Raw genomic sequence first — 23,609 nt, forward strand, 5'->3', positions numbered from 1 at the left:
ACTGCGAAAGGCTTTTCCTATCTGGCTGACTCTTCCAGGAGGCTGAACATTAGTTTGACTCTCATAGCTTTCATGTCACAATATACTATTGTTCCTTTTCATGCCTCTTTTTCTTATTTGAGAAACTGAGATAAATAAAGGGGCATTTCATTAACTGATATTCACATTTATTACAAGATGTCTTCAGTATTACACATTTTACTCTGCCACTGTCATCTTTCAAAGGATCTAGAGCTGAGTAATGAGATTTATTACATTAGACATATTTACGAGCAGAGTGGCACAGCAGAAGTGTGCTAGGCCCGTAACCCAGAGGTTCATGGATCAGAACCATCCTCTGCTACACCTGTGCTTGTTTCTTTTTTGGGGGGGTAGCTCAGTGGTTTGTGCATTGGCCTGCTAAACCCAGGGTTGTGGGTTCAATCCTTGAGGGGGCCATTTAGGGAACTGAGGTAAAAATCTGTCTGGGGATTGGTCCTGCTTTGAGCAGAGGGGGCAGACTGGACTAGATGACCTCCTGAGGTCCCTTCCAACCTTGATATTCTATTACTCTTTTCCTTTTAGTCCTGCACTGGCAAAACAGTGGTGTTAAAATCTGGGCTGAGTGCTTTTATATAAAACCACCCGAGAAAAGGCCCATTTATCAATTTGAAATTCTTAAATTCTAAACCACAACCAGATTTTTTTCATATTCTTCTTATCCTTATTCATTTGCATTGCAGTATTGCACATAGGCATGACTCATATTTTCACTCTGTAGAAACTTCAGGAACATGGTGCAATAAAAGAACCTAAAATGTAACCAAATAAATGAATGATTATATAAAATCTAAAAATAATTACCTTCAAGTGTTTCTCCTTGCCCAGGAAGAGCGTCCCCTGCTCCAGATGCATACAAGGCAGTCACAGACAGTGCATATCTGGTGCCTTGTTCTAAATCTCTCAGCACTGTAGTGGTAGTATCACCCCTTATGGTTACCTCCTTGGCTTCACCTCCGGCCACTGGAGTATACGTTATACGGTACCGCTGTACTTTCCCAGGTGCTGCACTCCAAGATAACTTCATTGTGGATGTTGTAGCATCAGAAACTCTCAAATTTCTTGGACTTCCTCGGGCTATACATGTGACAAGATATTGAAAGTATATCATGAAACAAGCCTCATTTCTTTCTTTCTTTTCAGATCATTATAAGAGAGATAGTATACATGCTTAAGTGATTTGCTGCATCAGTCCCAGACTGCTCAGCAAACTCCAGCATCCATCCCAGAGCGCTGATCTAAGACCTGAAAGGAATTTTTTATATACAACTTCTCAAGAAGTTATTCCCTAAGGTTAATTAGTGCTTTGGAATATTTTTAAAGTATTTTGAAACTACCATGATATAATACTTAATTTTGATAAATCATTTTTTAACATTCATGATATAGTAAAGCTTTTGGTACCATCATGATAACATGCTCCCTGTCCCATCTCCCATGGTCACACATGTCTGTTAGGATGCAGTCTGTGGACTCTAAGTTCTGACTTCCCACTACAAAGACTCAGGACTCAATCCTGGAATTTGCTGAGCACTCTTGAACTGATCCAGCAAATTATTTAAGCATGTCAATGGACTGCAATATGAAAGGGCAACAAAAAAACCCTGCTTGTTCCACGGGGTGGGGGAAGACACCTCCCCACCCCATCCCCAACAAAACAGTAAGGAAGAAACCCATGTCCCCTACACAGGAATAATTTCCATAGTATGGAATATTGCCCTCCATTTCTAATTTCCCATGTGCTAAATTCTTCCTTCTCTACTGTCTTGGAACAGTTTATAAAACACTGGGCCTCTGGAATGTGTTTATCCTTGGGCTGGATCAGGAAGCTATGCAAACATTTTATATCGCTGAGATTAGCTGGAGTTCTATGGAAAACTTTGCACATCAATTTTTTTGTGAAGAAAAGATGGGACAAGTGCAGACCAAGTCCTGGGAAAGATGAAAGGGAAGGGAAGGGAAAACAGGAAAAGATCCAAATGGTAAACAAGGACTACAAGTACCACAGCAATTGAATGTTTTGGAGGTATTTTTTCCTCAGGGAGACTTCTAGAAAGGACAAGCCTGTCCCACAAAGCTCAACACATGGTAGAACATTTATGTGTTGCAATGGGGAGGAAAAGGACGGATTTGAAAGAACAGGGAAGTGGGATTAGTAAATGCAACAATATACTTTGGAGAGACCGCAAGAAAAAGAAGATGCTGCCTTAAGTCACTATGTTTACACAGCAACCAAACACCCACGGTTGACCCAGATCACCTGACTTGGGCTAGTGTGGCTCCGGATGCAGGGCTGTAAAGCCCCTTTGTAAACATTTGGGCTCGGGCTGGAGCTCAAATTCCGGGATCCTATGAGGGGGTGACAATTTTAGCCCCGCAGCTTGAGACCTGCGAGCCCAACTGAATTGACCCAGGCCAACAGTGCGTCTTTTATTCCAGTGTAGATGTCCCCAAAGGGCCCTATTGCCTATTCATTAGAATTCCATGGAATCACGGGAAAGTTTGGATTTTTCCTTTTGTTTCCATCCACCATGACTAAACAAGAGCAGGAGATACAGTTATAGATTGTTTTATCTGCCCTTGTTTCGTTAGCTTTACCTTTTCTCAATTGCCTTATTTATTTTTCTGATTATTTCCCAACCTTCCCTCCTTGGACTAACCACTTTATTTCTTTGTAATGATCAGGGAAAAAAACAAATCTGAAACACTTTTCCAAACATTAAAGCCAGATAGCAAAGACTTTATTTATTTTGATGGTGGGGCGCTGGAGGCACGGGAAGGCATTGATTTATCCAGGAGTTAATGTCTGTGCCAATTTTTGCACCAAGCAGATAGACAAGCCGTCCAAGTATGCCACTAGTTACATTTTCACCTCATTTCAGAAGCTGATGTGACTTCTGTGATATTTCAGCTAAATCCTACCATGTTCATCTTAAATTCATGGGTAACATGACCCTAATTTTAAGTGCACTTCTAGTCTTAGCTCCAAAAGATACTTTCATTTATATCCAAAATTGTTGTGCTCTTATTCTTATCTTCTTTACCTGGAGAGGTTTTTTTCTAAATATCCTCAAATTTCCAATTTACTATTTTAAATAAAATACAGTACCATTCAGTGAGCATGTGCCCGATGCCAATACATATAGATCTTTATTACATTAGACACATTTACTCTTTTCCTTTTGTTCCTGTGCTGGCAAAACAGTGATCTTAAAATCTGGGCTGGGTGCTTTTATATAAAACCACCCCTGAGATAAGGCCCATTTATCAATTTGAAATTCTTAAATTCTAAACTACAACCAGTTTCTTTTTCATATTCTTCTTATCCTTATTAATTTGCATTGCAGTAGTGCACATAGACATGACGCATATTTTCACTTCTGTAGAAACTTCAGGAACGTGGTGCAATTTAAAGCACCTAAAACATAACCAAATAAATGAATGATTATATAATATCTATAAATAATTACCTTCAAGTGTTTCTCCTTGCCCAGGAAGGGCATCCCCTGGTCCAGATGCATACAAGGCAGTCACAGACAGTGCATATCTGGTGCCTTGTTCTAAATCTCTCAGCACTGTAGTGGTAGTATCACCCCTTGTAGTTACCTCCTTGGTATCACCTCCAGCCACTGGAGTATACGTTATACGGTACCGCTCTACTTTGCCTGGTGCTGCAGTCCAAGATAACTTCATTGTGGATGTTGTAGCATCAGAAACTCTCAAATTTCTTGGACTTCCTCGGGCTATACATGTGAAAAGACATTAGAAGTGGTTTTGAAATTACTATGATAAAATACTTAATTTTAATAAATCACTTTTGAACATTCATGATATCGTAAAGCTTTTTGTATCATCATGATAACATGCTCCCTTCCCCATCTCCCTTGGGTGCACACGTCTGTTACAATGTAGCCTGTGGACTCTAAATTCTCACTTTCTACTACACCAATTCAGGGGTCAATTCTGGAATTTGCTGAGCACTCTTGAACTGAAAATCACTTAAGCTTCTCAATGGGCTCCAATATGAATGGAGCACACAAAAAAACCCATTCATTTATTACATTGGTCACATTTATTCCTTCCCTTTTGTTCCTGTGCTGGCAAAAAAGTGATCTTAAAATCTGGGCTGGGTGCTTTTATATAAAACCACCCCTGAGACAAGGCCCATTTATCAATTTGAAATGCTTAAATTCTAAACCACAACCAGTTTCTTTTTCATATTCCTCTTATCCTTATTCATTTACATTGCAGTAGCACACAAAGGCCTGACTCAGAATTGAGGCCCTTTGTTGTTAGGTGATATACAAACACAACGGTAATCTAAACTTCTTCGCCCCCTTTTACTTCTGAAATTAAACTTTGATCTTCTGGTGACTATGTAGTTTATATTTTGGTTTCTGCTGTGTATTCCATACTCCTCTCAGTATTTGGAACCTTATCTCACAGCATATCTCACCTTGTTTCAGGGCCCTATTTTCATCTGCCTTAAGAGCCCTTCATACTGTTCTCACAGTGTAAAAGGGACCACGTGTAAATGAGAAGCAAGCCCTTAACACAGGGGTCCCCAACGCTGTGCCCGCAGGCGGCATGGCGCCTGCTGGGGCATCTATGTGCGCCCGCGTACTGGCCGGCAGAGAAGCATCCGCCGAAATGCTGCTGAAAAGCGGCATCATGAAGAGGCGGCAGTGCCAAAATGCTGCTGATTTTCGGCGGCTTTTCGGCAGCAATGCTTCTTGACGTTGCCATTTCTCAGCGGATGCCTGTCCGCTGGCCACGGTCCTCGGTGGCTCGTCATCCGGGGCCGCCACCCGGAAAAGGTTGGGGACCACTGCCTTAACACATTCAAGAGTGAGATTAACAATTCCCTTTTAGTTTATTTTTTGGTTGTGAACTACATTCATTTGCTGTTATTTTACCTCCTAGGGGCATCAAGAAAAACCTCTGACCAGCACAGAACATAGCCACGGTTCCTTTCATAGTGGCAAAGTTGTCCCACACATTGACAAATATTGGATGACAATGAGAATGTTCAGACAGCAAGTAGCAACATCTACACCTGGGAAGTTCTCCACAGCAAGGCAGAGAGACATCATCCTACCATCCATATAAGGAAAACTATGGCTCCTGCTTATTCCTGCCAGTGTTCTGTTAGCATTCGTTTCCAGGCTCTAGCTCTCATTGGTCACAAACAGCTGTGTTCCATTCTCTCTATGCATAGGCTATATGTTGCTCATTTTATGTGACTCTGAATGTCTTACATTTAGAGTAAACGTCATTTCCAACCAGAGTTTCAATACAGGTTAAAGCTCTGCCCATGTTTTCAATCAGACAAGACTTTTTAACACCAAGATAATAAAAATGATCTGTCGCCAAATTGTTCCCGAGTTCACAGCCAGCTGCATCCTGTAAGGCAGAGACCTATACTGAGGTTGGTTTGGAGGCGCACAGCCCCAGCTGTAAGAGTCACTGAGGCTGACTTAATCCAAAGCTTCCAGGAGCACAGAGGATATATTACCAATGCAACACACTTTTTCAGGAGGCATAGTGGGATCCCCCTGTCCAGTGAACATTCCCCACCCCTACCTGTCCTCTGGTGGATGCTAGTCTTAGATAGTCCTTATGCTGTGAGTAGAGGGATGACAACTGTGCTTGATTTACAAAGATGGTCACGAAGGGAAGAAGGGAGGTTCTTAGGCATATTTTTTATTCAGAGTTTTACTTCTGTAGAAACTTCAGGAACATGGTGCAATTTAAAGCACCTAAAATGTAACCAAATAAATGAATGATTATATACTATCTAAAAATAATTACCTTCAGGTGTTTCTCCTTGCCCAGAGACAGCGTCCCCTGCTCCAGATGCATACAAGGCAGTCACGGATAGTGCATATCTGGTGCCGTGTTCTAAATCTCTCAGCACTGTAGTTGTAGTATCACCCCTTATGGTTACCTCCTTGGTTTCACCGCCAGCCACTGGAGTATATGTTACAAGGTACCGCTGTACTTTTCCAGGCGCTGCACTCCAAGATAACTTCATTGTGGATGTTGAAGCATCAGAAACTCTCAAATTTCTTGGAGTCCCTAAGACTATACATGTTAAAAGATATTGAAAGCATATCATAAAACAAGCCTAATTTCTTTCTTTATTTTCAGATCATTATAAGAGAGATAGCATACAGGGTTGATCTAAGACCTGAAGGGAATTTTTTAAATATAACTTCACAAGAAGTTATTCCCTGAGGCAAATTAGTGTTTTTGATATTTTTAAGTGTTTTTGAAATTACCATGATATAATAAACATCCATGATATAGTCCAACTTTTCGTACCATGATAACATTTTTTGCCCATTTCCCATGGACACAGATGTCCATTAGGGTGTAGCCTGTGAACTCTCAGTTCTCACTTTCTACTACAAATACTCAAGGCCCAATACTGGAATTTGCTGAGCACTCTGGAACTGATTCAGCAAATCGCTTAGGCATGTGCTTAATTTTATGCATGTAAATAGGCCCCTGCGGAATCAGATCTAAGACTATCAGTAACAAAAAAACAAAACAAAAACAAACAAAAAATAGAAAGAAAAAAACAGAGAGACAAGGAAGAACTATTTGCTTCTGTAAGTCACTATGCACATCTTTTATTGGTATGTATATTATATGGCACAGAAACGACATTAAAATAATTTTCAGGTTGATGCACAAAATTTATAAAAACAATGAAAATGTGAGGTAACAGTGCAAAATTATTTTTGTGGTAACCATTTGTGCACAGGCGCACATATGGTTCCCAATGGAAAAGTCCAACAACTCTATGAGACACTTTAAGTACCACTCAAAAATACTGACTTCCACAATACAGTAACTCCTCACTTAAAGTTGTCCCAGTTAATGTTGTTTCATTGTTAGGTTGCCAATCAATTAGAGAACATGCTCGTTTAAAGTTGCGCTATGCTCCCTTATAGAATCATTTGACAGCTGCCTGCTTTGTCCACTGCTTGCAGGAAGAACAGCCCAATGGAGCTAGCTGTTGGGGGCTTGGAACCAGGGTGGAATGGCAGCCCCCTATAAGCTCCCCACTCCCCTAATTTCCCTGTGTGGCAGCCGCCCAGCAGGCTACCAATCGCTGGCAGTTCAGCTGTCCCTCCCCGTACTGCTATGTGCTGCTCCTGCCCTCTGGCTTGGAGCTGCTCCCCAGAGCCTCCTGCTTGCTGTGCAGGGCGGGGAAAGGAGGCTAATGTCAAGGTGTCCCCTTCCCCCCTACTCCTGCCCCCAGTTTCCATTTAGCAATCAAAATTTGATCTTTATTTTTGTAACGTTTTAATGTTGCGTAAACATTAAGAGCCCAATCTAACAGTTATTGAATTCAATGTAAAGACTGTCACTGATTTTAATGGATGCTGGATTAGACCCTAAATAAGCAACTTGCTGACAGTAGATAAAGATGTGTCACTTACAATGATATTACATGAACAATTTTTAGGCTTATACATACTTTGTTTGAGTTTAAACCTTTCAAATTGAAATGTTTTTGTAACAGACAATTCAGAAGTCTTATTTTCTTTGCCTGACGTATATGTGGGCATTTTGCCCAAGGCACATCAACACGTTTAGGAGTTACAGATTCAAGAATGTATACAAAAGGCAAAATCCAAAGGTTCTTGATTAGAATTTGGGATGTTGTTACATTAAATTGTTTCTCAATTAAACTTGCGTGATTCTAAAACACCCCATTCATCTTGCTGTAACAAGCAAAAAGAGAAAGGAACATCCAAGTTACACATACAGAAAATAAAGAATATATCAATGTGCACAACCTTCTTCTCAAGCCACACTACAAGCCTGTTATTTATTACGTACCTTCTTCAGTTTTTGCATATCCATTCAATGAATTTCCAGGCCCAGACTGATACTCAGGAATAACATAAACTTCATATCTTGTATCGGGAGTCAAGTTCAGTAGCGTAGTTGATCTTTCATTTGCTGGGACAGTTACTTGTTTTCTCTCTCTTCCAGTCACTGGCCTGTATGCAACCCTATACCTCAGAACATTTCCTGGAGCTGGCGTCCAGCCAACCTTAAAGCTATCAGTAGTTTCATCTGTTATCATTAAGTTTCGAGGAGCCCCTTTAACTGTAAACAAACACAAATATAATTTGCAAACATTTGTCTTCAGAGAACCAACAGAATTACTTCATCCCACTTACCAAGACCAGACCCTACATTTTCAAAAAGTGACTAGTTATTTTTCTATGCTTCTAATTTTGGATGACCAATCTGAGACACCTTATAAGGTCTTGGTGTTTCAGAGAACTGGTACACAGCACTTTCTGAAAATCAGACCCCTTTAATGCATATCTGCCTCTGACTGCCAGAAGGGGAGCAGAAAACAGGGGATGGATCACTCAGTAAATTGCCTTGTTCTGTTCATTCCCTCCGAAGCATCTGGCACTGTCCACAGTCGAAAGACAGGATACTGGCATAGATGGACCATTGGTCTGATGCAGTATGGCCGTTCTTAAGGTCTTATCAAGTCAGGCCACCAAAATTATGAGTTGCTTTTGAAAATTTAGATCCAGAGCTACAATTTAAACTGCACCAATGCTTGCTGATTTATGTAACCACTCAAGGATCTGCCAAAGTAGCTGTTTAAGCCTTCTAATAAAGGTACAGTAGAGCTGTACTCAGTACATTTGTGTATACTCTCGGGCAGTTTCTTAAAACAACAGGTTGCTTAATAAAGGTTTTTTGCGGGGGAGTTTGCACACATTTCACTGATTGTGAATATTTACTTCTGTGCCACCCCCGGTCATGGATGAGTGTCAGATGCACTTGACTATACATACGCGCACACCAGATTTTGAAAAGCCATCTAATGTAGTAATCAAGAAAAATATTGAAAATATTGGAGCTCTATAAGCTAAATTCTCAGCATTGATATGAATTTTTCATTTATTGACTATTTAAAAATTTATGAATTAGGCTGTTCCCCTCAAGAGAGAAAATCACTTGTTATCCTAGAAGATAATAAAAACTAAGGCCTGCTTTTTAACCTAGCCTGCTCCTTGACAAAAATTATGGCTTCAGTTGAGACATTCAGCTGGATTGGATAGATGGAACAGGGCAGAATTTAATCCTTTGCCACATACCTTGGGCCAAATTATATCATCTGTTGCCCAGCAGTCAACGGGAGTTTATTCACATGCGTTTGAGGACAACATTTGCTCTTGAGTGTTCACTAACCACATCAAGGTAAACTTCCTCAACAAAGATCATTTGAACATCAGTATACCAGAAATATTGTTCTTGGTTATTAAATTAAAGATCTGTTTGAAAGTTGAACAAAAAACACTTCCTTAAAAAAAAACTTATTTTTTCAATTGACCATAAATACAGAATAGGATTTAAACTCTGTAGCTGCCTAAAGCCCAAATCAGCTATCAAGAAACCAGCTGTTCAACCCAAGCTGCTGGCAACTCAGCATGCAGAATTATTGGCATTTACATGGCATTAGTGGCTTCTCAAAAATGGCAGGATTTTATCAGATCAAAATGACGAACATTTTAAAATGCACTATCAGTTACAATATGGAGTGTATTTCTGACATGTCTGAAAATTTTGTTAAAGCTGCTGTTCGCCCAGTTCTTCACATTTCAGCCCTACATTTCTATGATTTATGAACTGTGGATAGTATCAGCCAAGCAGCCATTTGAAGCAGATGATTTCCTAAGGGAGAGTTGCATGTGGATAAAACATTATGATCTGCACAGTTACAGTGAGATTGTGTATACCAACACATACAGGATGAAAGTCCAGATCCTTAACTCCCATTCATCTCAAAGTAGGTTAGGTGTCTAAATACATTTGAGGATCTGGGCCAAAATCGTCCAAATTGGAATGTTCCCTCAATCCAAGCCATTTTATAAATAAACACATATTTTAATCAACACTAAGGAAAATACATCAACAGAATAGCTTTTCATGCTATTTCCTTTGTTCATGTAGTTCACCAGAATCTTTTGGAATACAAAGGTCGAAGATTATAGGGTGAACTAGGAATATGGAAAGTAATGAGTACAGCCTAATAGCCTAGCTAGATTAGATTGAATTGAATAACTAACTATAGGGGTAAAAAAAATAAATTAACTGTAATGTTACCCCTTAAAATAGGCGTGATCTTGCAGATGGTACTCACAGAAAACTCCCATGGTAGTCTAATATCTATAGTGTCAGGCCCATTAAGTCCTGCTATTAAGGAGTTCTCATCTGGGGAATAGAGTTCTTTATTCTATCCATATAACCTTTTTTTCTATAAACACAAGTTAAAAGACCTAGATGCAGCAAACAACTTAAGTATATGCTTAACTTTAAGCATGTGAATAGTCCTAATGAATTTGCTGGATCGGAGCCTTAACTCGTGTGTGTTCACATTATACTTTTTTTGTTATTTAATTTATTGATACCACCATACTCTACTGGAAAAGTGGCCTCTGAACCTCCAAGAAAACACAGTATCCAGCAAACTTCAGGGAAATAAAACACAACCTTAAATCTAATAGTTGTCCTGTATTGGAATTTTAGACCTAAAGGCCTGGTCTACACTGGGGGGGATTGACCTAAGATATGCAACTTCAACTATGAGAATAGCGTAGCTGAAGTCGACGTATCTTAGGTTGACTTACCTCGCGTTCTCACGGCACAGGGTCGACTGCTGCCACTCCCTTGTCAACTCCGCTTCCACATCTCGCCGCGGTGGAGTATAGGAGTTGATGGCAGAGCAATTGGGGATCGATTTATCGCATCTACACTAGATGCAATAAATCGATCCCCAACAGATCGATCACTACCTGCCAATCCGGTGGGTAGTGTAGACGTACCCTTAGTCAAGGCACTGGGAAACAGTAATTCCCATTCTCATCCCACATACCAGTGCCATCTCTCAGCATTAGATTGGTATTCCACGTACACAAGTTCTCTCAAGAAAGCAGACTGTTACTTGAATACATAACATGTTTCTGGCTGAGCATAATAGGAAAGGTACCTTCTAAAGTCGTTTCTTCCCCATCCAAGGAAGGACCATCACCATCTTCATACTCTGCAATCACACTGACTGAATAAAGAGTTTCAGGGAGTAAATGAGTGAGAACTGAGCTAGTGCTTGAAGCTGGCACTGAAACAAGGAATTCTTCTCCACCAGCAGCTACTTTATATTTAATAAGATAGGACAAAACCTCAGATCCAGCTGGAGACCAATTCACTTTGAAACTGTCAGACGTTACCTCAGAAAATGCCAAATTACGGGCAGGTAAATAACCTGTTAAAAAAAAAGCCACACATTACAATAAAACACTTAAAAACCTCTTTAAAATCACTCAAAAACATTTCCTGTAGTCAGCTGATTTCTTTGATTCAATAAATATTTTCTTGATATGCATCTATGCTTGTTTGTCATTCTCACTCATGAATGCATAAAATTCTATGATGATCTCTGAGTTGTCTTAAACAATATGACAATGAGTAGAAGTACCAACTCAATGTTTTCCACCTGAAGTGTCCTAGGTTCAATTAAAAAGTTGTCATTTGTTTCTGCCTAGCTGGGTTCTTTCTTTCTCGTGTTCTCTCAGAGACAACAGTGCATCCTCAATTTACTGGAGCACTAGTACACAAATGAAATTAACAGAATTTCAACACTCTTACAAGAATGGATCCAGAAGGGGGAGTAATGGAAATGACCTGAAGCACAAACATAAACTTGAAGTCCTCAGATAGTTTTGGTTGGCTTAGCTAGCCAACGAGTGGGGATGTTAAGTGTTTTAGCCCTCCAACATAAAAGTTTCTCAAAGGTTTTCTGAAACAAAGGCTTATTTTTAAAGAGGCTGGGGTTTTCAAATTTTGGGCTTATCCAACTTCAATGTTCCTTTTAAATACAAAAATTTTAAAGGATTGTACAGGATGTAGCAGCAGATGAAAAATTCCTTCACATTTTTGAATGTTGTGAGCCAGGTTAATGTCATGAAGGATTTCTCACACTTAACCAGAAATTTGTGAAGTTGGTGACTTTCTAAACTCTTTTAAATATAACCGCAGAAGAATTTACAGTGACAATGGAAAGTAATTTTTTACTCATGAGGACATATTTTAACCTCTATGACTCCTTTGTAAAAGCAAAGTCACTGAAGGTCATCTGAAGTCATTCTAGATTTACATCAGTGTAAATCTGGCCCTCCAGCTTTAATATCATCTTAAACACTTGCAGGGGGGACATATTTCCCAGTTAATTTTCTTCTTTACCATTCATAAAATAATTATTTTTCCCAGTGTTTTTAATAAGTTTAAAATAACCAGTCGAATCTTAAATTACTTTAAATCGGCATTGTTCCATGGAAGCCAATGGTATAATGAAATGAAGAATCAAGTCCACTTAGCTAATTATTTGGAGTTATTTTATGTTTTGATTGTATCACTTTAGCTAAAAACAGATGAACAGATTGTGCCCTCATTCATACCTGAACATTTTCATTGACAACAAGGGGGTTAAATAAATGTAACTGAGAATCAAATTTGGCTCAGACTATTTTCATTGATTTTTTAAAAAAATTCTCTAAGTACTGATAATTACTTACTTTTCTTCCTTATAGCAGCCAGTTCCTGCTCAATTCGTAGGCAGACAGACTGTGTAAGTTCAAACGATATTCTTTGGAAAGCATCAAAATCTTCCACTGTGTACACATGGGTTTCAGCAGGGGGTGAAGCAATTGCTTCCAATTCTGTGCGTACTGCATCCTTAACACCAACTGCAAATATCTCTACATCTGATTCCCTCAATTTTATGGCTGGCTCTTTAAAGGCATCTGACGATTTTCCATCAGTAATAAGAATCATGACCCTTGGTACATTTGGTCTTGATCCTCTGTTGATAACAAATACTTTCTCCCTCACATAGGTCATCGCTTTGCCTGTGTTTGTAGATCCACCTCTGTAGGGGAAGGTGTTAATAGCCTGAATTATATCTTCAATTTTGTTGTATCTGTTCAAATAAAACTCCGTATAGGGATCCCTGCTGTACTGGACAAGACTTATTTGTACTTTTTGAGGTGAAATCTCAAAGCTTTTAACTAACACTTCCAAAAAGGCTCTTACTTTAACAAAATTGGCGATACCAATGCTGTAGGAGCCATCCACTAAAAGCACAATATCAGCTTTTACATCCACACCACGGGAGCATTCTGTAAAGAGAAAAATTACCAATATAAAAGCCAATAGTCATGGCACTTCTACTGCAGCTTTTCTAATCAGCTGACTCATCACTTATAAACACTAAATGATGATGGTCTTTGGTTAAACTAATTCCATTAACTAAAACTATGTCTTCCAGTAAGTGAAAGTCTTATTAAGAGAGACATTTAGAGGTATGAAAAAGAGCTACAATATTAGAACCATATTGATAACTTACCCACTTGAACTTTGACTGGCTGTGTTTTCTCCATTATTGTAATTGGATCACTGGCTGCCATTCCTCTCATTGCATATACATTAATCTGGTACTCTGTTTCTGGAGAAAGATCTCTTACATTTAAAGCAGTTGTTTGAGGACCAACACTCAGCACATGTTGTTTGGCGCCTGCTATCATTGGAAAGAATTGCACTCTGTAGCCTGTTATTTGGCTAGCAGATGGATCCCAAGTGACTCTAATAGATTTTGATGAGATTTGGGCGGCCACTAGGTTTGAAGGAGGCTCCACAGCTGAAAAATTAAAAACAAATCCAAAAAGATCAAATACAATGAAAAGCAGATTTTTTTTTCAAAATTGATTTGTTTTTATGACCGACTTTTATGACAGATACAGTTGTATGTGCTCCAATTTTCTCTAGTTATTTAAAAAAAAATAAAAATAATGTAGATGTAAATAAACTCAGCAGAGTGGTGGGGGACTCCAAATGAGACAGAAGGTCAGCAACAAAAGCTATGCTCCATATTGCCTCAAAAAGGAGTAAAAGTTACAATGGAAACCTTGTCATTCAAACCAGCAATAAAACTTTCCCTATCTATTTCCTGGAAACATATCAGAAGGTTTGAATTAATAAAGGCACCCACAGGAAAGCACAGAAATAGAGCAGTCTGCTCTGTCGTTGTCTAGAAGGGGAAGATTTTGGAACCTTTAAGAGGCATAGAAGTGCAAGGCGATAGCTTGAGCACTATTTGGTTTCAACAGTCTTCAGTCTTTACCCATGGATCCTTGCCAAACCATATCTTCTGCCCCTTAACCCAACCTGCCTTGCCCTGCATGACCAGTGAGACAATGGGGCATGATTCATGCCCTCCATATGTGGGTCTTTTCAAGTGAATTCTCCCCTTCAACACATTTTCCACCACGTGGTCTAAAGTGTTATGTTCTCAGGATTTGATAACTCTAGAGGCAACATAACAATTTGTCGTTATGGACTTCAGTGGGATATTTCAAATCCAGTCACCCACATGTGTTCTAATCCTCTGCTGTTTAAATCTATACAGCTGGAAACATGTCTTCCATATTCTAATGGCAGATTATAAAATGGATGGAACTATCAAAATAAGCATGGATCATCACATTAAAAACACATATCAGTACATTCCAGTTAACAATAAACTTCTGTAAAATGTCTCACCTTCTTCTCCACTAACCAGTTCACCCAGCTGTTCATCAACACCTGAGCACACTTGTGTGATTATTTCATTCTGTATGTCCACTATTCCATCAAAATTTGCCACATTAAAAACATGCTTCAAGGATGGCTGAGATGCCATTAGTTTCAGTTCTTTTGCATCTGCTGCTTTGATTCCTAAAAGTTATGACAGATGAGACCATATTATGTGTATAACATTTAGATCTTTGTAAGTGTATTTTTAAAGTTTTAAAGCATCTTGAAATAAAGCTGATGCAGGTTAAGCTCTGTAATTACTACAACCAGGCTACTAAAACTTAATTAAAGCTGTGGGTTAATGCAGTAGACTTTTACTTAATGAGATCATATGTCAAACTGAGTTTGTTGGTCATATCCTAGTCTCCATCTGGACATGTTACAAAACTACCACACAGTTTGGCACAGCTAGGACTCTCTGCTCAGAAGAGACCAAAGGGTCAGTCTCAGGCACCATGCATTGAGCATCCCTAGCCTGTAAAATGCATGAATCAAGCTAGTGCTATTAGAATGTTAATGCCTCACTTTAATGAGCATTAAATTTACCCACAATATTAAACAGTAACAATAATTAATGAATAACTGATATACCCAAGGAGAAGACTTCAACTCCTACGTTGCGAAGCTCTCTTGCAGGAATTTCAACTTCATCTTGAGATTTTCCATCCGTAATGATAATTGCTACTTTAGGAATGCCTTTTCTTGCTCCAGCAGATTCAGTGAATGCATTCCTAATCAGATAATCAATAGCTTCACCTAAAAACAACAAAATGGTCTGTGCTTTTCTTAGGTATGAGTGAACTAGGATTTAAATAGTATTTCAGCTGTAAAATAAAATGCTCTACAAACAGATTTTGGGGGAAGTTTTCCCCTCAACTATTGCTTTTAGCTTTCATATGTTATCCAAGAGCTAAAATCTGTACCTGTCATTGTATTGCCACCTTTGTAAGGTATTCCTTTAATTGCATTAAGAAGATCATTCCTTCTGAAATATTGATTTAAGTTGAACTCAGTTCTTGTATCAGTACTGTACTGAACAACTCCAATTCGTGTCTTTTCTTCCCCAATGTCAAAAGCTGATATAAGAGTGGCCAAGAAGTCCAAAATATATCTGAAGTTACTTCTCCCAACACTCCACGAGCCATCCACAAGAAAAACTAAATCTGTCAGTGCACTGACGGAACACTCTGAAACATATTAAAAACAACACAAATCTCTTAACAGAACAATGAAAGATCACTTACATGTCAATATCGCCAAACACTTTCACTACTCCATACCATAGTCAAAAGCTAGCAGTTAAAAATGAACAATAGAACTCTAACAAGTAGAAGCCAAGCCAAACAGAAATTAAACAGATTAGAATCCTTATTTGAAATATCTTACTTGGGTTGGACAATGTTCACCTAGCTTTAGTGACATATCTACTTGGAGGATATTCCAGAAACAGAGAACAGTTGAAAGAAATTCATTACAATAACATTGATAAGCACTGGGGCAGAAACAGTAAATACTGAACAAAACATTCAATGATTTTGGTGGAAAATAACTTTACTAAACCACTAATAAAATTTAGTATTAGTAAAATGTGTTAAAATGTGATTTTGGAAGTGACAGACTCCTTTTTTGTATGACACATTGATCATCTATGCAAAAAACACGCCACCCTGTTAAACTTTTTATAACTTTTATAAATTAGACCTATTATTAATGGGTCTAATTTAAATCAACACCAAATTGCTTGTGGCCAAATGTGCCTTTGCATATGTACAAACTGTCCATTGATATCCAAAGGAGATCTGCGTATCTGTAGGAAGAATTTGTCCCTGAGGGCCAAATCCTGGGCTTTGGTCCATTTGCAGCACAGGACCTACCAAAGCTGTGCACCCCAATCAGACTTCAAAGCCCCCAAAAACTATTTGTGTGCTAAAGGAGGAAGCCAGCCTTAGAAGTGGCAATGTAACACCAGCTCTTCCCCTGCCTCGGAGTGGTGTCAGTCTCTCTCTACCTAGGAACTAAGGGATGACATTGGAGAGGCACTGAGCATGTGCAGCCTGAGCTCCTGATGGCAAGTTTTGGTTGGAGAACCCGAATGGAGCTGCACACCCTCAACAGGGGCCTTCCAACTGGGAGCTCCAAAATGGAACTGTCCTGCTCAGGCTGGGGTCAAAGAGCACCTTGTCACGCAGTGATCAGTAGTTACAAAGGGAGACGTACAGCTCCTGCAGCAGTGCACACCCCCCCAATATACAATGTTGTAGAAGGATTTGATGCTGGGGAAGAATTAATTCTGATACTGCTCTTCTCTCCCTCCCCCACCCTTATCCCAACATGGCAGCAGTACAGGTTTTTTCTGCAACCCTGTGTGTCCTCAGCCGGGAGACATTTATTAAAGGGCTGAGATGTGCTTAGGGCTGCTCAGAGGACATGAGTTTATTTGCGTGAAATCTCTCTGGCTCTCAGCTCAGATTTTCACCTCTTTCCCATAGAGAGGCGGCAGATTTTCAGACCCTCCTCAAGTTTGGTCAGCCCAGCACACACAGCCAGATTACATGTTAATACAAACTTACTGCTAAACAACATAGGCACAGGATTTGACTTTATCATCTGATCCAAAGCCCCTTGGGAGACTTTGCACTGACTTAAATGGGCTTTGGATCAAACCCTTAGTTACCACTAAAATGTCACATAAGCTGGAAGACAAAAAACGTACTTTTTATGTGACTCTGGTCAGGCTTCTTGTCCTCTGGACCCACTGCAACACCTGTCTGAACTAAACAAACCACAACATAAACAGGATTAGTGGAAGGGAAACAAGAAATTGTCACTTGGCTGTAAGTTACATTTTGTAAAAGTCAAGAAAAGCAAGGTGAGAAGGAGCTATGTCAACCAGATTTGTAGTGTGCCTCTCTCAGAATAGGAATGCATATGTGCAATTTACAAGTACAATTCCTGGACACTGATTTGACAGCATTAGACTTAGTCCAATACATAAATAATTACAAATTCCTTGTGCTCACACTGTACCTTCCATCCTGAAGTGTTTTATGAGAGCTAATAATTAACCTTTGCAACACCATGTAAATCAGCTAAATAATATTATCCCCATCTTACAGATGGGCAAACTGTGGTTAAGTAACATGCTTGTGATTATATGAGAAATCTGTGGCAAAGCCAGAAGCAAAGCACAATGGGGAAAAGGCTGCTCATGGGCCACAGATGGCCAGGCTATAGGCATGCAATGATGTTTTGTTGGTCACTTGGCACCAAGCCAGAATTTGCTCCTATAACCCAAATATCAAATAGCCACTTAAGTTGCTTTATTCAGCTATGTCTAACTTTTTTATGTGTACTTACTTGTAAGTTGGCCAAAAACAGGTAGACTCTCTTCTCTGTCATCATATGAAGTTATTGTCACAACATATTCTATATCAGGTGTAAGATCTGACAATATAGTATCAGTAACACTAGGTGCAAGGGTAAATTCTTTAGTAGGTCCATCTGCAATACAACATACAAAGCACATTTAACACAAAGGGTCTAAACCCAGTAATAATAATTATGAGTTTTTCATAATCTGAAAACACAATAGAAAGAGCTATCTGTCCACAGGCTGTAAATAAAATTTTAAAACAGCTGTTTGCCTTCCTGAAACACCTAGTTGCAAAGAACATACAAAACTGCTTCCAATAAAGCACTTTATTTACTCATCAGTTTTAACACCAATCATGTGTACAATAATATTAGCTGTCATTCAGAAAATCAGTTTATATAGTGGATCTGATTCTAACCTCATATCATATTCTAACCTCATATTCTAACCTCATTTTACATGGGTATAACTCCAGTGATTGTAGTTGAGTTACCAATTATTTACACTGGTATAAATGAGAGGAGATGTGGCCCTAATATTTTAAATTCAGAGAGATGCACACTATTTTCCCTAGAAAAAGCACATGGTTGGTATAAGGTACTTTTATGTTATTTAAGCTATTCTATTTTTAATAGAGGACTGTTTTCAATTTTCCAATATGTAAAATCAGGCAGAAGAGACATGTTTCCAAATTGGTATTTCTAATACTACTGTGGACATGCAAACCCTGGGCCTGATTCTCAACTGTCCTGCACCGCGAGTAGCCACCAACATGTATGGAGAATTAGCATGAGAAATATTGTCATTTGGACTTAGTAGCATTTCACATTCACTCTGCACTTGTTAAAGGGAAAGGCAGAGGAAACTCAGAGACCCACCGTTTATAGAGTCAGTTTTGGTTAAAAACAGTATGTCTGGATCTGATTTTGAATTCATATCAGTTTTACACTAAGGTCATTAGGAATTACTCCTGATTTACACTGGGATAACAGCTGAAACAGGATTTCCAGGAATCAGACACCATTAAAAAGATTATCAACAGTGGACATTACCTTTCCCTCTATACAGCTAAAAGCAATAGTAGCTAGGGTGACCAGATAGCAACTGTGAAAAAACGGGACAGGCGCCTATATAAGAAAAAGTCCCAAAAAACAGTACTGTTGCTTTAAAAATGTGACATCTGATCACTCTAATAGTAGCAGAACTTCCACCACCTATCTACCGTCAATGTATGTCATTCAGCAACTATTTCTGACAATGGGCTACATGTTTAAGAAAAAGTTCTGCAAATGTAATCAACATCAATGAATATTCACTATCAACCCTAGAACGTTTGGACCTAATCCTGCATAGTGTCTCCTGAGCAGTGCATAGCGCTCTCAATTCCCATTTAAGTTAACAGGAGCTGAAAGTGTTCAGAACTATGCAAGATTATGTATTTCTTAGGACAATGGTCCCCAAGGCGGTGCCCGGGGGCACCATGGCGCCCACCAGGGCATTTATGTGCGCACGCCTACTGACATGGGAGCGCTTCCGCCAGACAACCCGCCACCGAGGAGCACAGCCGCCGGACTACCAGCCGCTGAAATGCCGCTGAGAAGTGGCAACACCAAAAAGCATCACCGCTTCTCGGTGGCATTTCAGCAGCGATGCTTCTCGATGACGCCGCTTCTCGGCGGCATTTTGGCAGCGATGCTTCTCAATGACGCTGCTTCTCGGCGGCATTTCGGCGGCTGGTCATCGGGCACCCGCCACACTCTTCTGTGAACATGAATATGCTATAGCAACAGAAAGGCTGAGGACCACTGTCTTAGGGAAATGAAAGAGTGGGTAAACTTTCTACACCAACGGCAGGATTCCAATGCCCAATCCTGTAGACCCTTATGGATGTAAGAAGTATCACTGACTTTAGTAAGACTACTCAGAAGAGTAAGAGCTCACTGGAATGAATAAGGTTTCGCAGCCAGGATTTTCTAATGACTTTCAATGAGATTTGGGTCCCTAAGTCTCTTAGACCCTTTGAAAATCCCAGTTTGCAATATTGGGCCTCCAAGTGTTTTGGGAGAGGGGCTGTTATGAAACTAAACTGCTGAAGAGATTAACCATGAGTGAAGGACTTGAACAGGTGGCAGAACACAGAGGCTAGATTTTGCTGTCTGCCTGCATCACGCAGCCACACAGAGGCTAGATTTTGCTATCTGCCTGCATCACGCAGCCAGGGGTAGTGCAAGCCATCTCTCCCAGGAACTCCCTATTTTCCCTCAGGGGCAGAAATTTACACCTCATCTTTATGAGGTGTAGCATACTCCACCAATGTGGCCAGCCAGCACATAGGAGGAGGAAGTAGAGTCCTGACTTCACCTACTTCCTGCCCCTCCACACCTAGATGCTCCAAGGGAGAAGCATCTAGAGCACAATCCTTGCGTATTCCAAAGCGCTGAAGCTACAATTCAGGTAGCCCTAACACATGCCACACAAGAGAGAGAAATCATTGCTCCCTCCTACGCTTCTATGGAGCTGTGTAAGGACAAGGCACAATCTTACCTGTAAAAATTAGGGCATTAACATCTATCCTCACACCTCATTTCAACACTTACACAAAAATCATTTTTAATAGATTTCGCAAAAACAAATGTAGTGGTGTGAGATCATGTGACTTTATAAAACAAAACCTTACCAGTTGTAGGGACCACTGTTATTTTGTACCCCTCTATTGCATCAGGTGGTCTTGTCCATGACATTCGAACAGTATGTTCATCTATAATTGTAAAATTCAAGTCTGACGGTGGATTAACTGCAAAAGATTTACATCAGGGAAATGTTTACTAAATAGAACAAGCTACCATCATCTTAATAAATAAAATAATAATGTTGAGCAAAGCTTACTAAGATTGTCTTTGCATAAATTTGTTTCCAACAAATATAAAGATATGTTGTTGGAAAAAAGAGTAAAATAAAAGATGACGAAATATGACAAAACATCAGAGAGCATACGCATTACAAAGGACAGCACAGAACATTTGTTTCTTGAGTTGCCAAGTCATTCAAGAATGGCCAGCAAAATCAAGCACAATAGAAAACACATTTGGATACATGTACAATGAGTTCACAGATAATAACCACATATGCAAACATGTCACATAACAATTAAAGGATTTTTTGTACATGCTGGGTGCAGATCGTACAAGCATGCCAAATCACAACCTGCTTACAACACCATGAGATCGTTTAGAACATCAATACAGTACTCTTTTCCATAGGACATCAAAGAATTAATCATCTTTTTAGATGGTCTCTGCATATTCATATTTCTTACCAATTATATTTCACTAAATCTAAAAACTTGGCAGAGATAAAGAAAAATAGATTTTTAATAATACAGGAAAAGTTTGAGCATTTTAATGTTTAGTCAAACAATTTATATTATGTTCGATATGTAAGTATACATGTAAAATGTATATCAAGAATACTATATCCATGTATTACATTATTCCAAAGTACTGGGAGCTTAACCCCTTTGTTCCTCGGAGCCACTAATCGGGCATATTTTGCATATGGTTGCAAAGAATTCAGGAATGAAGGGGTTAACAAATAACAATGGTTATAAGAAATTTGCTGTAATATCTGAACTGATACAAAAGTTCACAAAACTACGATTCTCCCTGTTTACACCAGTTTGCTGTACAATTTCCAAGGTGTAAACCATCGTTATCATGTTCCCTTTGCAGCAGGTGTACCCATACTAGAAGTAGCATTTTAACATAAAATGCCAGTATGGTTCTTTCAAACACATTGGTTAATTATGAAAAGACAACATCAAGGTATATTTGTAGACATTTATTTACAGAACTTATAGAAAACAGTGAAGAGGGCACCAGTGATCGGAACAAAGGACGGCAAATAAAAACTTGTAGGAGCTGGTGACAAAAGTAATTGAACAGTATAGAAAGAAATAGTTTACATACGCTATCTTGCAGCATCATGCATATGGACATGAAATGTCAATTATTATTTTTTTAGCTTCCCACAATGGACAAAAGCCTCCATGTACAGGGTTCATTACACAAAGACGTTTCATAAAATATTTTATAATGATATTCTCTTTTTTAAATTTTCATGCTCAGTCATGCAGTATTTTACTGACTCACTGTCAGTGCATGGTAGGTATAGTATAGATCACTATTTAAACAGGTCTACAAAGTAAGATAAGATTCAGCCATACTTTCCATAAATACTTTACTCTGTTTTGCAAGCATTCTTTATTAGTCAGACTTTGTCTGTTTCCTGGAAGATCTCCATCATAGATTAAGGATTTTTTGTTCTGTTATTAAAACACGTTTCAATGAAAAGAGCATCTTTGAGACATAAATCACAGAATTTAAACTGCTAGTAGGCCTTTATACAATAATAATAAATGATAATAATGAAGTAGACAGTCTTTTTATAGATATTTACTGTCACTTCCAACCATAGGATAATATGGCTTTGTAATATTGATATAATAGATATACTAGTACTGGAATAAATGTTATTTTTCCTATTATCCATACACAGGCAGTGAGATTAGACTATTAATCTGCATGCAGTTTATTCATCATTCTGTTTCCTGTAATCACACTGCTAGAGACAGCAAAGTAGTTATTTAGTATCAAAATCATGCAACAGATGTTAATAGTAAAATACATTTGCATATTAAGAATATCATTATAAAATATTAATTCAGTAGCAATGGCTCAGGACAAATTTAATGCAAAGGCAGAGACAACTGACCTGAGCATGCTTCAAAAGAAAAAAAAAATCAGTACATGGAAAAAATAGCACCACCAACCTTGAAAGTAAATTGACCTGATGCAGCAGAGACCTTAGGCTGTAACTGCTGAAGGACAGCAGCAGCCCAACTTGTTGATATCCAAATGACCGGATTCCTGATAAACTGAAAAACTGACTGTGGGGAAAAGTCTTTAACATTTTAAAGGATTTTATGAAAACTCATAAGTGGTACTTGGAAATTAAAAGGTAGAGTACAATCAATATTTAACTACCGTAAATGCCATCCACATATGAAAGCTAAACAAATCCAAACGCTGCTCCCACTAAAGTCACAGGAATTTTCCCTTGGATATGCACGATTTGGCCCCCAGCCATTAACATTTCAATTGAATTAACACCATTTGAGTGAAAGAAAAGCTCTTTAGACTCCGAGCCTGCAACTGGATCCAAGCCTCACCCAAAACCCCACAGACTCCAGTGGGGTTCTGCACAGACCAAGGGTTAACCCCTGTGGAACTTATTGCAGGCTCGGGGCCTAACTGTGGTCATATGACTGAGAACAAGGAGTCAAATGAAGCATCGTAAAAGATTTCTGTGGTAAAAATCTCATTCTGTTAATCAAAAATAAATGAGACAACTGCTATTTCACATTATTATTCATATTCCCTGGCTCACCATGACAAAATCATATACTTGTTATATGGGCTCAATCCTGCAGTACTTTAATAGACAAAATGTCCACTGAACGCAATGG

General features: G+C 39.0%; 1 protein-coding gene across 1 annotated transcript in view; it reads right to left on the reverse strand.

Moving 5' to 3' along the window:
- COL12A1 (collagen type XII alpha 1 chain) overlaps nt 1-21,791 on the reverse strand; it is a 121,686-nt gene extending 99,895 nt beyond the window's left edge. Inside the window, exons 1-13 of the mRNA XM_045010286.1 lie at nt 21,740-21,791; nt 20,763-20,879; nt 18,070-18,213; nt 17,426-17,485; nt 15,636-15,899; nt 15,304-15,468; nt 14,680-14,853; nt 13,487-13,777; nt 12,657-13,259; nt 11,075-11,347; nt 7,894-8,166; nt 5,851-6,123; nt 844-1,116 (exon numbers count right to left, since the gene is read on the reverse strand). Coding sequence (XP_044866221.1) covers nt 844-1,116; nt 5,851-6,123; nt 7,894-8,166; nt 11,075-11,347; nt 12,657-13,259; nt 13,487-13,777; nt 14,680-14,853; nt 15,304-15,468; nt 15,636-15,899; nt 17,426-17,485; nt 18,070-18,213; nt 20,763-20,879; nt 21,740-21,791 — 2,962 coding nt within the window. The remainder of the gene's footprint in view (nt 1-843; nt 1,117-5,850; nt 6,124-7,893; nt 8,167-11,074; nt 11,348-12,656; nt 13,260-13,486; nt 13,778-14,679; nt 14,854-15,303; nt 15,469-15,635; nt 15,900-17,425; nt 17,486-18,069; nt 18,214-20,762; nt 20,880-21,739) is intronic.
- Nucleotides 21,792-23,609: the final 1,818 nt, after the last annotated feature.

Source organism: Mauremys mutica, chromosome 3 (genome assembly GCF_020497125.1).
Source record: "Mauremys mutica isolate MM-2020 ecotype Southern chromosome 3, ASM2049712v1, whole genome shotgun sequence".
Lineage (NCBI taxonomy): Eukaryota > Metazoa > Chordata > Testudines > Geoemydidae > Mauremys > Mauremys mutica.